Here is a 14,535-nt window from a genome sequence, read left to right on the forward strand (position 1 = left end):
TAGTCCCACGAGTTGAGCTGAGCCAGGTGGGTTTGGCGAGTTTTGCAGAAATACGAAGACTGGGTTTTGTTCCCAGCCAAAAGTAATCAAATGCACTTTTAAGTGTTTTCACATGGAATCTGTAGAGAGATTATTTATTCATGCCGGTTTGTAAAATCCAAGAACTCAAATATTTATGAAACTGAAATGCTTCTTGGAACATGGTCTGTGTCTGCATACTTTCTCACATCTGCTCTTAAGTCCAAAGTGGCACAAAGGCTGGAAAACATTATGCAATCCGTAGCACTGGCGCTTAGTCTACAGTAGGATGATCGTCAACTTCTAAATTCATCTAAAGTTCTGTTGGCGCAGTTAGGCAGATACCGCTTGCTGGGGACCTCCTGTCCTGCCACGTCCTGTAAACTCAAAACTGGGACCTCTCTGGAATCAGTGATTGGCTCTGTGACGTTAACATATATGAGAGAGTGCTGGAGGGGGATAGTTAAGTGGGTTGCATAGACAGGACCAAGGGGGGTGGAGTCAGTGGGTCTATAAAACTAGTTCTGGGAGGAGATTGTTTTGAGTTGTGGGTGGGTAGATGGTTGGATTTCGTGGGTTGGCTGGTTGGGAAAGGCAGTTGGTAATAGAGAGACAGTTAGGGCAGTGATTTCTTGAGTGTGGGGAGGTAGAAGAGATAGAGAGAGAAAAATAAGACCAAGAAAGTAAAGAGCAACAACGTTTGGAATGCTGTAAAAGTTTTGTTTGTGTCTGAAATAAAATACACTCTTCTTTATTAATTGAAAAGCTGACTGAGACTAAAGTGAATTTACCAGGGAGCACCTGGTTGGTGGCAGTGGATTAGTGGTGTACGGGTCAATAGTCCGTGAGATGACCGGGGGCTCCGTACGAACGCCACAGGCTCCATTCTTGCTGTACCAACAGGTTTAAGCCAGTCCCAGGAGGAAGTACATAACCTTCCAGTCAAAGGGGTTGGAAATCTCTGAGCAGAATTTCCCTTTCCAGGAGGCCAGGTGATCAGAAGGAACCAGCCATCTCCTGCTTCCTCCTCCATGGCCAACACTACCATTAGGCAGATTGAGATATCCGCCTTGGGCGGCAGATGCAAAGAAGTGACAGAGCACCTCTTTTCTTCTCATTCCCAGTCTCCTTGAGTGCTCGCGATGCTCTTTTCAGTTACCACTCAAAGGAGGTTTCCAAGGCTGGCACTTCTGTAGTCCTCTTTGGATTGCCACCAGTGAGGGATAAGTCCAGGAAATGGCTCTGTGGCCCGACGGTTCCTTGCTCCTGGGCTGTGACAAAGCCATCATTGGATACAACCCAATAGCCGTGGAACAATTAAAACGAAACACAACTATGAAATTGCAATGGTTTTTAAAAGTTAAGGCAGCAAATAAAATTGGCAGTAGTAAAATATCTTCATAATATTAAGGCTGAAAGCCATTGGAAGGGCCTGTTGCACATTTATTGTTAAAACGTGGCTGGGCCATGGCATTAAATTTGGTTCTAGGGTTAACCCCTGAGAAGGCGTAGCTCAAACCGAATCCTGGTTTAATTGACTTTTTGTGATTTCCTTGCAGCATAAATAAACTCAGAATGTCTTTCCCAGTCTTCCCAGAACTCCTTTAGTATTTTGAAATTATAGCTATTTTCAATTTTTTAAAAAATCCCTTTACATTCTAATTCAAAAAAGAAAAACAAATATCACCCAGGAAGAACTTCTATAAACATGGGTCTGTTCTCATCACGTTTGCGAATATTTCTCCCGAGTTTTTAACTTTAGGATGTTTTTCTTCTTTTGTCTTTTTTGTCAGAGCAAAGAAGATGTTCTCTTTGTAGTCTTGAATAAAGAGGAAGGGTCTGGCCTGGGATTTAGCGTTGCTGGAGGAGTAGACCTGGAACAGAAATCAATCATCGTAAGTGGTGACTGCATCTTTTCTCATAAGTGGGTTGCAAAGCCAGCTGGAAATCAGATCAAGTGCTCATTTATCAGCCATAAAGCCCTGTTGCGAACGACTGCTTGCATCATTTCTGAGTACCATCTGCTAATGCGATCAGAGAGGGAAATGGGACCGGGTGCCAAATAAACCCTGATGCACACAAGGTTGCCAAAGAGGAACGCCAGGGGTAGCCTTAAACCACACATCTGGAGGATCAGGGCCCGTGGTATCGGCTCCCACTGATTTTTTTTAATGATTCCAGCAGAATCATAAAATTGTAAGAGTTGGGGAAGGGACCCCAGGGGTCATCTAGTCTAACCCCCCTGCAATTCAGGAATCTCAACACAGAAACATAGAGCTGGAAGGAGCCAAGTGATTCCCTGTTTTGGGGCACACCGATGCACCATGAGAAAACGCCTTCTAGCGTGCCGCGAGAAATAAATCCATTAAATAGCCCCACAGTTATGGCTTGCTTGTGATCTTCCCAGAGACATCTTGCCTGCCGCCGTTGGAGACACAATGCTAGGCTAGATTTACCTTTAGTCAGAGTCAGCACTGCTGGCAAGTTTTTAAAAACATCATTGCTTGTTTCAGAGATGTCTGCATATACTACTGCATATGTACTAGGAATTCTATGCAGTAAGCTGGACTGCCAGCCTTGACTAAGTAGATTATTAGCTACATATTTAGCTATTAATTTGGTAGATTTTAAACAGTGGGGACTGAGAATTAATTGTATATTTGTTTAGCAAGTTTGAGCTCAATGTAGGAGGTGAAAAAGAACATGCCAAGGTTGGCTTTTCTTACTAACGAGTATTAGATTCAGTTTATTAAATTCACACTTCCTCCCAATAGCTCCAAAAGGCACCTCTGCTGAACCCTGTCCGTATTTATTTGGGTTCAAGTCATTCTATCAAATCAATCAGTTGCTGTGTTAAACAACTTACTGTTCTTTTACTTGGCTGACGACCTTCACCGCAATGTTATCTTCTTGAAGGTCCACCGGGTTTTCTCGAAAGGGGTGGCATCCCAGGAAGGAATCATTTGCCGAGGGGACCACATTCTTTCCATCAACGGCACCTGTCTCGCGGGTTCTGTGCACGGGGATGTGCTCAACGCTCTTCACCAGGCCAGGCTCCACAAATACGCCGTCGTCGTCATCAAGAAGGAGAGAGGCGGAGAAAAGCCTTCTCCTGCCGGGTCTGAAACGTCAACGCCTGGCAGGAAATCCTTAGTAACTGCAACAGTGGGAAGAGCAACAGGTACGCTGTTGGTTCAATGCAGGGTTGGCGCCAGCATGGTCAGCAAAGGGTCCATTGCAGGAGTCCAGTGATGAGAGTCACTTGGATCTTCTGTTTCTCTTTACCAATGCCAACTGCTGGCCTCTTCGCTTACCTCAGGCACAGGCAAACTCGGCCCTCCAGATGTTTTGAGACTACAATTCCCATCATCCCTGACCACTGGTCCTGTTACCTAGGGATGATGGGAATCGTAGTCCCAAAACATCTGGAGGGCCGAGTTTACCTATGCCTGGCTTACCTCTTAGGGATCATCCATACTTCCTTTTATAATAATAATTACAGGTAAAGGTAAAGGGACCCCTGACCATTAGGTCCAGTTGTGACCGACTCTGGGGTTGTGGCGCTCATCTCGCTTTATTGGCCGAGGGAGCCGGCGTACAGCTTCCGGGTCATGTGGCCAGCATGACTAAGCCGCTTCTGGCGAAACCAGAGCAGCACACGGAAACACTGTTTACCTTCCCTCCAAAGCGGTACGTATTTATCTACTTGCACTTTGATGTGCTTTCGAACTGCTAGGTTGGCAGGAGCAGGGACCGAGCAACAGGAGCTCACCCCATTGCGGGGATTTGAACCACCGACCTTCTGATCGGCAAGTCCTAGGCTCTGTGGTTTAACCCACAGCACCACCCGTGTCCCAATAATAATTATAATAATGTTCTTATTTGTAACTTACCCATCTGACTGGGTCGCCCCAACCACTCTGGGCAGTTTCTGGCACATACAAAAACATAATGAAGCATTTAACTTTTAAAAAAACGCCTTCCCTATACAGGAGTGCTCTCAGATGTCTTCTAAATGTTCTGTGGTTACTTATCTCCATGGCTTGGGGGGGGGGGGTCAGATAGCTCCATATCACTCCATAGCATCATTTCTTTGATGAAAATAGGGACAACCTAAGGAAAAGCGGGACATTCTGGGATCAAATCAGAAACCAGGATGACTTCTGTAAATCTGGGACTGTCTCTGGAAAACGGGGAGACTTGGAGGGTCTGTCATTGGCTGTCTGCCTGACAAGCAAGCAGCTAGTAGTAATAAAAACTACTCCAGGTTTTGGGGGGAGGAAGAGCCATGGTGGGCGATGACGGGCGTCTACACAAGGGCCCTCCAAATCCTGGAGCCAGTTGCACAGTAGCTGGATGAATTCACCCCAAAGAAGAACAAATGGGTTTGGGGGTGGGCCCCCTGGACCCCCCCCCCATGCAACTTGGATTCTAACTGTCTGGGAAATAAGGAGACTTGCGCTGCTTTGTTAAAGACTACCTCATGCATTCCCTTTTGGCATGACCTCCCTGTCCTGGTGGCAGCCCAAAACTTGGACGTTAGAACAAAGCAGAGTTAATGTTCTTTACATGTTTCCCTCCACCCCAAAGGTACAAATGGAGAGCTGGGCGAAGCCGTTTGTGTCGAACTTCTGAAGACTTCTGCTGGCTTGGGATTCAGCCTGGATGGGGGGAAAGCTTCAATCTCAGGAGACAGACCTTTGCTCATCAAGAGGATTTTTAAAGGTACTTGGAAAACCGCTTTCCAAAGTTTCCGTTTTCTTTTCTGTAGGCATAGTCTTGCCTCTCTTTTTAGAGGGGAGGAACAATACCTTCAGCAATCAGCTGCATACGGTTACTCTGAGGCTCCGCTTTTGTTTCCAAACAGACAGCTAAACTGACACGTGTTTCAATGCCATACAAACTTACTTGGGAGTAAATCCCACTGAAGTCAAATGTAGAGTAGGCATGCATATGATTTCTTCATCAATCAGATTATTATTATTATTATTATTATTATTATTATTATTATTATTATTTTATTTTATTTATACTCTGCCCTTCCTGGTTCAGAAAACTGGGCTCAGGGCGGCTAACAACAAATTTAAAACACTTAATTGTGATAAAACAAAAAACAGCATAAAATACAGTATAAAAGCGCGAATAACAATAAAATCAAAAATCAATTTAGGGGGGAAATCCTTCCAATAAACATTAGATGATCACCAGGGCTAGCTGGCTAAATTAGTCCTATTTGGGCCAGTGAGAAGGCCAGGGGAGAATTAGCTGTGGGATCCCAGAGTGGGTAAAAGGGGAGGGGGAGGGAAGGTAGGGGAATAAAAGATCAGGCTAAATTCAGATTGAAAACCAGGCAGAATACCTCTGTCTTACAGGCCCTGTGGAAGGAGGTTAAATCCTGCAGAGCCCTGGTCTCATGGGACAGAGCATTCCACCAGGTCGGAGCCATCACTGAGAAGACCCTGGCCCTGGTGGAGGATAATCTGATTTCCTTAGGGCCTGGGACCTCTAAACTATGGTTATTCATGGACCTTAAGGTCCTCTGCGGGGCATACCAGGGGAGGCGGTCCCGTAAATACGAGGGCCCTAAGCCACAAAACAGTGGAACAGACTCCCTCGGGATGTTGTGGACTCTCCTTCCTTGGAAGTTTTTGAGCAGAGTTTGGATGGCCACCTGTCATGGATGCTTTGGTTGAGATTCCTGCACTGCAGGAGGTTGGACTAGTTTGCCCTCAGTGTCCCTTCCAACTCTACAATTCTATAATTCTGTGAAATTAAGTGATATAACATAATCCATGGAAATCAGCAGCTGAGTCAGAGAAAGGAGATGTAAACAAACAGTGGGCAGTTGTACCCTCAACCAGTGCTTTGCAGCAATCCTCACCACCCTAGTAGTGAGTAGTAAATGAAAGCAAAGCACCGCCATCTGCTGCAGCTGCCAGTAAACTTTCCTGGGGGTGGGAGACACCAGGGTGGCATGGGGGCCAAGATAACTGGTCTCTTTAAGCCTGTTTCTGGAATTTCTTCCCTGGAGAAGTGGGTGATGGCTGGCAGGGAGGAGGAGTAAGGTGGGAGCAAGCCATTTCAGGTTTGACTCACCCCAAAGCAGAGCTGCACCAAACTCAAAGCAGGTTGATACATTCAAGCAGGAATAGGCTGGAATTTTTGATCCTCCTTTACTTTCAGTTACTCGCCACATCCTGGCTGGGCTTCTTTGCTGCCCTCGGGACATTTTTCATTCAACTTGAAAGTTGTCTCCCTTTTCCCTGCCTGGCCTTAGGCAAGTCTCTGTCTTTAAGACTCAGTTCCTGCTTTGGAAACTGGGGATAAAAGAGGCTAGTCTTGGACGTTTCCTGTGGATGTGGACTGCAGCACACTTTGCAACTTTAGAATAAGGTTACCAGATTTTTTTTCATTGAATCTGGGGACACTTTTCAACTTCAATGGATTTTGTATGGGGTGTTGTTGTTGTTTCGTCGTTTAGTCGTGACCCCATGGACCAGAGCACGCCAGACACTCCTGTCTTCCACTGCTTCCTGCAGTTTGGTCAGACTCATGCTGGTAGCTTTGAGAACACTGTCCAGCCATCTCCTCCTCTGTCGTCCCCTTCTCCTTGTGCCCTCCATCTTTCCCAACATCAGGGTCTTTTCCAGGGAGTCTTCTCTTCTCATGAGGTGGCCAAAGTACTGGAGCCTCAGCTTCAGGGTCTGTCCTTCCAGTGAGCACTCAGGGCTGATTTCCTTAAGAATGGAGAGGTTTGATCTTCTTGCAGTCCATGGGACTCTCAAGAGTCTCCTCCAGCACCATAATTCAAAAGCATCAATTCTTCGGCGATCAGCCTTCTTATGGTCCAACTCTCACTTCCATACATCACTACTGGGAAAACCATAGCTTTAACTATACGGACCTTTGTTGGCAAGGTGATGTCTCTGCTTTTTAAGATGCTGTCTAGGTTTGTCATTGCTTTTCTCCCAAGAAGCAGGCACTGATTTGTAAATTCGGGGACTGTCCCTGGGAAACGGGGCGTCCTGAAGTCCAATATAGTCTCAGGAACCACACTGAACTTCTGCTATTGGGCAAATTGCAACGGAATTTTACTGCAGAGCTGAGTCTTGGAAATCAAAACTGAATTGTGTTTGAATGTGAGGTTCTTCTGCGTTTCGGCTCTTTTGTCCTGACTTTCATTTTTTCCCCCAACAGGTGGCGCTGCAGAACAAGCGGGAAAACTGGAAGCCGGCGATGAAATCCTGGCCATTGGTGGGAAATCCTTACTTGGACTCATGCATTACGATGCTTGGAACATCATTAAATCTGTGCCAGAGGGACCTGTCCAATTGCTTATCAGAAAGCATCAGCCTCCAGCATGATGGGCATTGAAACTTGTTAACCTAAACCTACCTTTGTGGCACACCCTTCCAGGTTGTGTGCGATGGAACCATTACAAACACATTGCAAGTGCTGAGCCTTGTTGATTCAGTGGCGTTGTTCTTTGTCAGACTGCTAAAATCAGCCAAGGAACATCAAGATACGTGAGCCAGGAACGTATCCCAGCGAATGCACCAGTGTTTTATAAATGGCATCATTTCCTCCACCACCACTAACCCCAGTATTATTATTATTGGCTGCATGGACTTCTGTTGATCTGAATCCCCTTCCTGTCTTCCTCAAGACCAGCTCCATGAGTCACCTGTTTGGAGCTGCACCAGAGCAAAGCTGTTGAAATCAGTCTTGGAATCTGTTTTCAACGCAAGCTCCGATCTGCCTGGGATTACATGAAGCGAAAAAGACTGCCACGGAGCACGTGCAGAGTGCAGCTGCCACATTGCCTGGACAACCCCCAACCAAGCTCACACATCTGGGTGGACTATGGATGGAAGTCAGGTTGCTTGACTGCGAAACAAACCTATCATTTTATCAATCAATTACGGCACTTTGGATTCACTACATAGATGGTGCAATAAACGGTACTTTGCATAGGTTGCATGGGAAAGCTTGGCAGAGTACAATTTGCAATATGATTTGTATCTGGTTTCTTCTTGCTACGGTTAAAGGATTCAAATGTCCCCTTTGGGTCCACCCAACTATTACTTGGAAAAATGATTCTCAGTGCTCTAGGGAGACAGCCTGTGGCTCTCTGAGGAAATACCAGGATACGGTCTCAAGGCACATGAAGCTACTGTCATGCTGCAGCTAAGCAGGTCTGGGGACTGCTTGGGTGCATGGCCACCTAGCAACAGCATCATCGTGGGTTTCATGTCTAAAGAAAGACATGGCATTCGTGTGTAAGGAAATAAGTGAAACACATAGTTTAGCTTCCAGATTCAGTTGCTGGCATTTGCCAGTTCCAAGGATTTTGGGTGCCACAGTCTCTGGACACTATGCCTGGGACCCTGGGGTGTTGCTGCCAGTCCGAGCAAGCAGTGCTGGGGCTATATGGACCAACAATCTGATTTTGGTATGAGGAAGTTCCATATGTTCATATGGGAGCCGCAAGCCATGAAGGCATCTCAAGCTTAAGTGACAATCTCTGCCTCACTTTCCTTGCTAAGCTGCTGGAGTTTCACTCAGTGCTCGATGAACAACACACAACACAACTTTTATAACTGGTAAACTATTTATTGGGAAAGCGTACAGTACTTTAGCAAGCTTGAGTAATGTTTTAAAAATGTCAAGATGGTGAATTGTGTGTCTGTCCTGGGTATTTTTACACTTAGCAAGCTAGGGGGTGGTATTCAACTAAGTTTTCCTCAAGAGTAGGCCCACTGAAATGACTGGGCTTAATTTAGCTATGTTTATGATAGTGGGTGTACTCTGACTAAAACTTAGTCAAATAGCACCCTAACAGATGAAACCTGCCCTGTTTTTTGTGGCAACAGGGATTTTGTAGCTGTACCATGTTGTTTTGATTTCAGCTGACTTGTGGGTCAAGCATTTGTCTATTAAAAATGGGAGAATGTTTGAGACAATCTCCCTGTTCTTTTAAGTGGTGTTTCTTTGAGTGTTCCTCCTCAAAATGGCTTGAAGCAAGCTTATAATTTTATTTTTTTTAAAGATGCATTTATAGAGTTTTCAAAAACAACAACATAAAGACAAACAATGGAAAAAGCAAAGAACAACTGGGTTAAAACCAGAACTACAAGTGTGGTGTGGGTTTTTTTCCACCATAGAGGTGAGAATTCTTGGTGGTTCTGAATACTTAAATGAATGCATTCAACTCTTACGATTAAGCCGCTATAACTCAATTCACACTGGAGAAAGCCACAGAAAGCAATATGTCTAGGGAGAAAATGTTCTCCAGACAATTGGTGGTTTTCTAGAAGAACACACCATAAATTGTATTCTTTCAGTATTCAGAGTTTATGTTCCTAGTTTTCAAACCTATTGGCCTCTAATTAGATAGCTAGAAAGTAGATGGTCTGGTTTTCGGAAGAATTGGAACTCCCGTCTTGGTAAATTTCCTCCTTATCAAGGATGGGAAAACTCAGCCCTGTATGTGGCCCTCAGAGCCTCTCTCTGTCTGGCCCTTGGGAATCTCCTCAGGCCACAACCCATCCCCAGCTACACTCCCCTACTGGCCCTGACTGGAATGTTTTTGCCTGGCTGGAATGAGTCCTTGAATGCTAATAACCTCTCATTTGCCTCTGCATTGCCCAGGACTTTGCATGAGGCCCCAGAAGGCGGCCCAGAAAGGAAAGAATCCCCCAGGCTAACAAAAACTGTTACTCATTCCATGTTCCATATAATCACATTTTTAAAAAATAAAGCAAAAAGAATTGCATTAACAAGTACTTTCTGGGGTGAAGTCACCGGAAGGATAGGCCCCCAGAGTTTGGATAATCAGAAGGAAACAAAAGACAAGAAAGCGTTTGCATTGCGGGTGTAAATTCACCTGTAAGTTCTGAGTGACCGTATTTTCTGCTGCTTTTGTTCTGAAGCATTGGTTTTAAGTGGTTTTCTATACATCTATAAGCACAATTGCTGCATTTGTTGAAACAGATACTGTGAAGGCACTTAAATCTTGTTTCCCCAGTCGAGCAAGTGAGATCCATATGTGGAGGCAGACTTCTACATATATAGGAAATGTGGCTGTATCTGTCACTACTTCACAGTGCTCACCGGGGTTCATTGAACTGGATATGGGCATCCTATTCATGTCCACCAGTTGTTGGGGTTCCTCCTCCACCACCCAGGAATTTTTATGACAGATGTGTAGTTTGAAATTCTCTCTAAAAAAATAACACTCCTCAGAGCATCACATGCGCTGATTCTGAGTATTTAATCCATAGTCAAAGCACATGTCATTCTGACAGATAATTTTGATCAAACATGTGAGATTGAGATAGTCTTTAATGCATGGGTAGGCAAACTAAGGCATGGGGGCTGGATCCGGCCCAATCGCCTTCTAAGCCCGGCTCGCAGACAGTCTGGGAATCAGCGTGTTTTTACATGAGTATAATCTGTCCTTTTATTTAAAATGCATCTCTGGGTTATTTGTGGGGCATAGGAATTTGTTCTTTTTTTTCTTCTTGAAAATATAGTCTGCCCCCCCCCCCCACAAGGTCTGAGAGGCAGTGGACCGGCCCCCTGCTGAAAATGTTTGCTGACCCCTGCTTTAATGTATAGATAGCAGGTATGGTTGAAAAATACACAGGTGTCAACATAATTTCCTTGAGAAATTAGTTTGGGGAAGCCTTTGCCCTGAAAGACGGCATATAAATAATACTGGAAATCAAATTTATTAAATAATAGTTTTGTCAGGACTGCCGCTAGGTCCCAGCTCACAGAGGACCAACGCCCAGTGGATATTATATACAAAAGTCTTTATTGAAGTTTAGTTTCCATTTCCAAGCTCTGGGCGCGCAGCCCCACATCTTAACGCTAGACCGGCTAAGTCCCCTCTGACTCACTGCTCCACCCACACCAGTTTAAGATTCTAGCCCGGCTCCACCTCTTGCGCTGCTCTTTCCTGTGTTGGGTCCTTCTGCCCTCTGGGGTTCCCTCCTTCCTGGACTCCTCTGACGCGGAGCCTCCTGAGTCTTGCCCCTCCCTCCGGCGGGCTTTAGGACCTGGCTCCCTTCCCGGGCTCCCCGCTGTGCCGCGCTCCTGTACATTTGAACTTGGCGCGCGCGCCCAGCCGGTGACTTTCCTTCTGACCGTTTCCCCGCTTCCTGATGTGGGTGTTGCCAAACCTGACTCCTCTCCTCCCTCTGGTGGTGAGGACACTGGTCCTGACTCCTGGGACTCCCCCTCCCCACTGCGCTCTGGTGGAGACGCTGGCCCTGATCTCCAGCTGCTGTTCAGGGACTCCCCGCTGGCCCCTCCCTCTTGAGGTTTCTCCCTTGGAATCTCCCTTGCTCTGGCCACCGGCGCTCCCTTCTGTGAGTCCTCCGATTCGCTAGAGAGGCTTGTGGAATAACTCTGGCCACTGTCACTGCCTGCGCCCCCCTCGTACTCCTCCTCCTCACTCTCCATTTGCTCCCCCTCCTGTGTCTCTCCTTCTGAACCCCTGACATCCATCCCCCCCTCGAAGCCCCCCCTTCCCCCCTCCCCCTCTTCCGGTGCGGGTTCCGGGTGCTCCATTGTTGTAGGGGTGAGTCCAGGATACAGCTCGTCCCCTGAGGCTTGCAACCATCGAGATAAGTCCGGGAAGTCCCCCATGGGCTCGTCGACGACGACCTCCTCCGCTTCCATCTCCTGCGCGGTGTGCTCGAAATCTGAGCTCGACCCCAAATCACCCAAGAGCCCTCCTCCCCCTGTTGCTTGATGGGGGTCCACCTCCCAGGGCCCCTTCGGCATGTCTCTGCGCCAGCCCACTTCGGGTTGGTCCTCCCACCAATAAGATCCCCCCGTGCCAAAACCTGAAAGCGATCCCTCCGGGGAGCTGCCTCCCGGAGCCGAGTCCTCAGCTGACGAGAAACCCCGGAAAGTGCTGGCCGAGAGTGTGGGTGTGAACAAACAATCCTCGAAAAAGCCCGCCGGCATAGGCTTGTGCGGGAAAAGTGTGTGGAATTCTTCCTTGAGCAACTGCTCTTCCACTGCGTAATCCGGCACCCACCTGTTGGCGCTGGCCGGGGTGTCCTCTGTGGCGAGAAGATATTCAATCCCGTCCTCCCCCCACCTTGAGTCTAAAATCTCAGTGGCTTCATTAAGTGGCTCCCCTTTCGGCGACCCCCCTTTTTTGGGCGCTTCCCTGAGCGGGTCTGGCACCTTCCCCGGTGCTTGAAACCTGTGGGGCTCTCTGTAGGGCGTGAGCACTGATCTATGAAAGACCGGGTGCATTCTGGAACCCTCCGGGAGTGTCAACCGGAAGGCCACTGGGTTGATCTGCGCCTCTACTTGGTAAGGCCCTAGCTGCTTGTGCCCTAGTTTCTTCTTGGCTAACGATCTGGCTGGAACTGCTTGTGCTGCCAACCAGACCCAGTCTCCCACCTGGATGTCCTCCCCAACCCTCCTGTGTCGATCTGCCTGCACTTTGTAAGCCTGTTTTGCCAACTCTAACTGCCTCCTGAGCTGCTCGTGGATCTCCTGCAACTCCGCTGCCACGTCCTCTGCTCCCTGTGGCTCCCCCTCCCGCACTGTGTCCAGACCCGGGAAGGTTCTGGGATGCCTCCCGTAGTTGGCGAAAAATGGTGTCACCCCCGTGGACCCGTGCTTCGTGTTGTTGTAGGCAAACTCGGCCAACGGTAGATAGTCCACCCAGGTCGATGGCTGCTGGTTCGCGTAGCATCTCAGGTACTGCTGCATGATGGCGTTGACCCTTTCCGCCTGCCCGTTAGTTTGCGGGTGTCTCGCCGACGCCAGGCTGACCTTGACGTTCAGGAATCCCATCAGCTTTTGCCAGAAGTTGGAGATGAACTGGCGCCCCCGGTCGGACAAAATAGACCGTGGTAGGCCGTGCACCTTGAACACGTGGTCTATGAACATCTTAGCGGTCTGCTCAGCCGTGGCCACCTTCGCGCACGGAATGAAGTGGGCCATCTTGGTGAACAGGTCCACTACCACGAGCACTGCCGTCTTGCCCCTTGAGCTGGGTAGATCTGTGACAAAGTCCAGGGCCACCCTCTCCCACGGTACGAACGGTGTCTGTAGTGGTTCCAACAGGCCCGCCGGCGGCTGGTGCACAGGCTTAGCCCTTTGGCAGGTGTCGCACCTATTGACATAGTCCGCGACATCCCCCCGCATCTTAGGCCACCAAAAGTCTCTGGCTACTAAGTCCACCGTCTTCTCCTTGCCGAAGTGCCCCGCGCTGGGCGCGTCGTGCAGCTGTTACAGGACCTTCGCGCGGAGGCTGTCTCCTGGTACGTAGAGGACTCCCTTGTGTAGGAGCAGGCCGTCGCGCACTTGGAATTCGTCGCCCCTCGCCTTGCCACTGCACACCTCCTCCATCTTGGCTCGGGCGAACGAGTCCGTTTGCAGCGCGCGGCGCACCGCGTCCAGGTCCACCGTGGCTGACGCGCATGCCCACGCCTGTGGTGTGAAAATGTGCTTGGCCGCCGCCGGTGCCTCTGCCTCCAGATACTGCGGTTTTCTGGACAGCGCGTCCGCCAAGACGTTGCTGTTTCCTGGGATGTACTCAATTCTGAAGTCGAAATCTGCAAAGAACTCCGCCCAGCGGATGTGTCGCTGGTTCAGGAACCTCGCCGTGCGCCAGTACTCCAAGTTCTTATGGTCTGTGCGGACCTGCACCGTGTGCTTGGCTCCGACGAGGAAGTGCCGCCACGCCTTGAAGGCTGCATGTATGGCCAGCAACTCCCTGTCCCAAATGGTGTAGTTCTGCTCCGCTTTGCTGAGTTTTCTGGAGTAGAAAGCGCACGGCCTCCAGTCCCCCTGGTGGTCTTGCTGCAACAGAACGGCTCCCACGGCCCTGTCTGAGGCGTCCGTCTCCACTCTCATGGGCCTGCTGGGATTTACGTGCAGTAGGTTCTCCTCGGAAGCGAAGAGCTGCTTGAGCTTCTGAAAGGACTGCTCTGCCTGCTCCGTCCAGATGAACCTCTTCTTCTTGGAACTGAGGGTGTCGGTGATGGCCGCTGTCTGCATGGCGAAACCCTTGATGAACTTGCGATAAAAGTTGGCAAAACCGACAAACCTCTGTACTTCCTTCCTATTGCGTGGGCTCTTCCAGTCCAGTACTGCACGTACCTTGGCACCGTCCATAGCCAGTCCCTTGTCGGACAGTTTGTAGCCCAAGAAATCCACCTCCGTCTTGTCGAACTGGCACTTCTCCAGCTTGGCGTACAGCCTGTGCTCCCGCAGCCTCTGCAGAACTTCCCTAACATCTCTCTCGTGAGCCTCCGGCGATTCCGAGAAGATTAGGATGTCATCCAGGAAGCAGACGCACTTCTTGTAGAGGAGACCCGCCAAGACATGATGCATGAAGGCTTGAAAGCAGTGGGAACCATTTTTTAATCCAAAAGGCATAACTCTGTATTCATAAGTGCCCAGCGGCGTAAACATGGTTGTTTTCCACTCGTCGCCTTCCCGTACGCGAATGAGATTGTACGCTCCGCGCAGATCCAACTT

The 14,535-nt window shown here is 48.6% G+C and overlaps 1 protein-coding gene and 1 long non-coding RNA gene across 7 annotated transcripts in view; one reads left to right on the plus strand and one right to left on the minus strand.

Moving 5' to 3' along the window:
• The window catches only part of PDZD2 (PDZ domain containing 2), a 230,729-nt gene extending 221,670 nt beyond the window's left edge, over positions 1-9,059 (plus strand). For all 6 annotated transcript variants that reach the window (XM_083702529.1, XM_083702530.1, XM_083702534.1 and 3 more), the window contains 4 exons: positions 1,812-1,913; positions 2,935-3,199; positions 4,609-4,743; positions 7,216-9,059. In XM_083702529.1, coding sequence (XP_083558655.1) covers positions 1,812-1,913; positions 2,935-3,199; positions 4,609-4,743; positions 7,216-7,382 — 669 coding nt within the window. In that variant the 3' untranslated portion in view covers positions 7,383-9,059. The remainder of the gene's footprint in view (positions 1-1,811; positions 1,914-2,934; positions 3,200-4,608; positions 4,744-7,215) is intronic.
• Positions 1-14,535, minus strand: part of LOC310827222 — a 324,002-nt gene that overhangs the window by 134,378 nt on the left and 175,089 nt on the right. The gene's annotated exons all lie outside the window — the stretch shown is intronic.

Source organism: Podarcis gaigeae, assembly GCF_964106915.1.
Source record: "Podarcis gaigeae genome assembly, chromosome: 11".
In the NCBI taxonomy this organism is placed as follows: Eukaryota; Metazoa; Chordata; class Lepidosauria; order Squamata; family Lacertidae; genus Podarcis; species Podarcis gaigeae.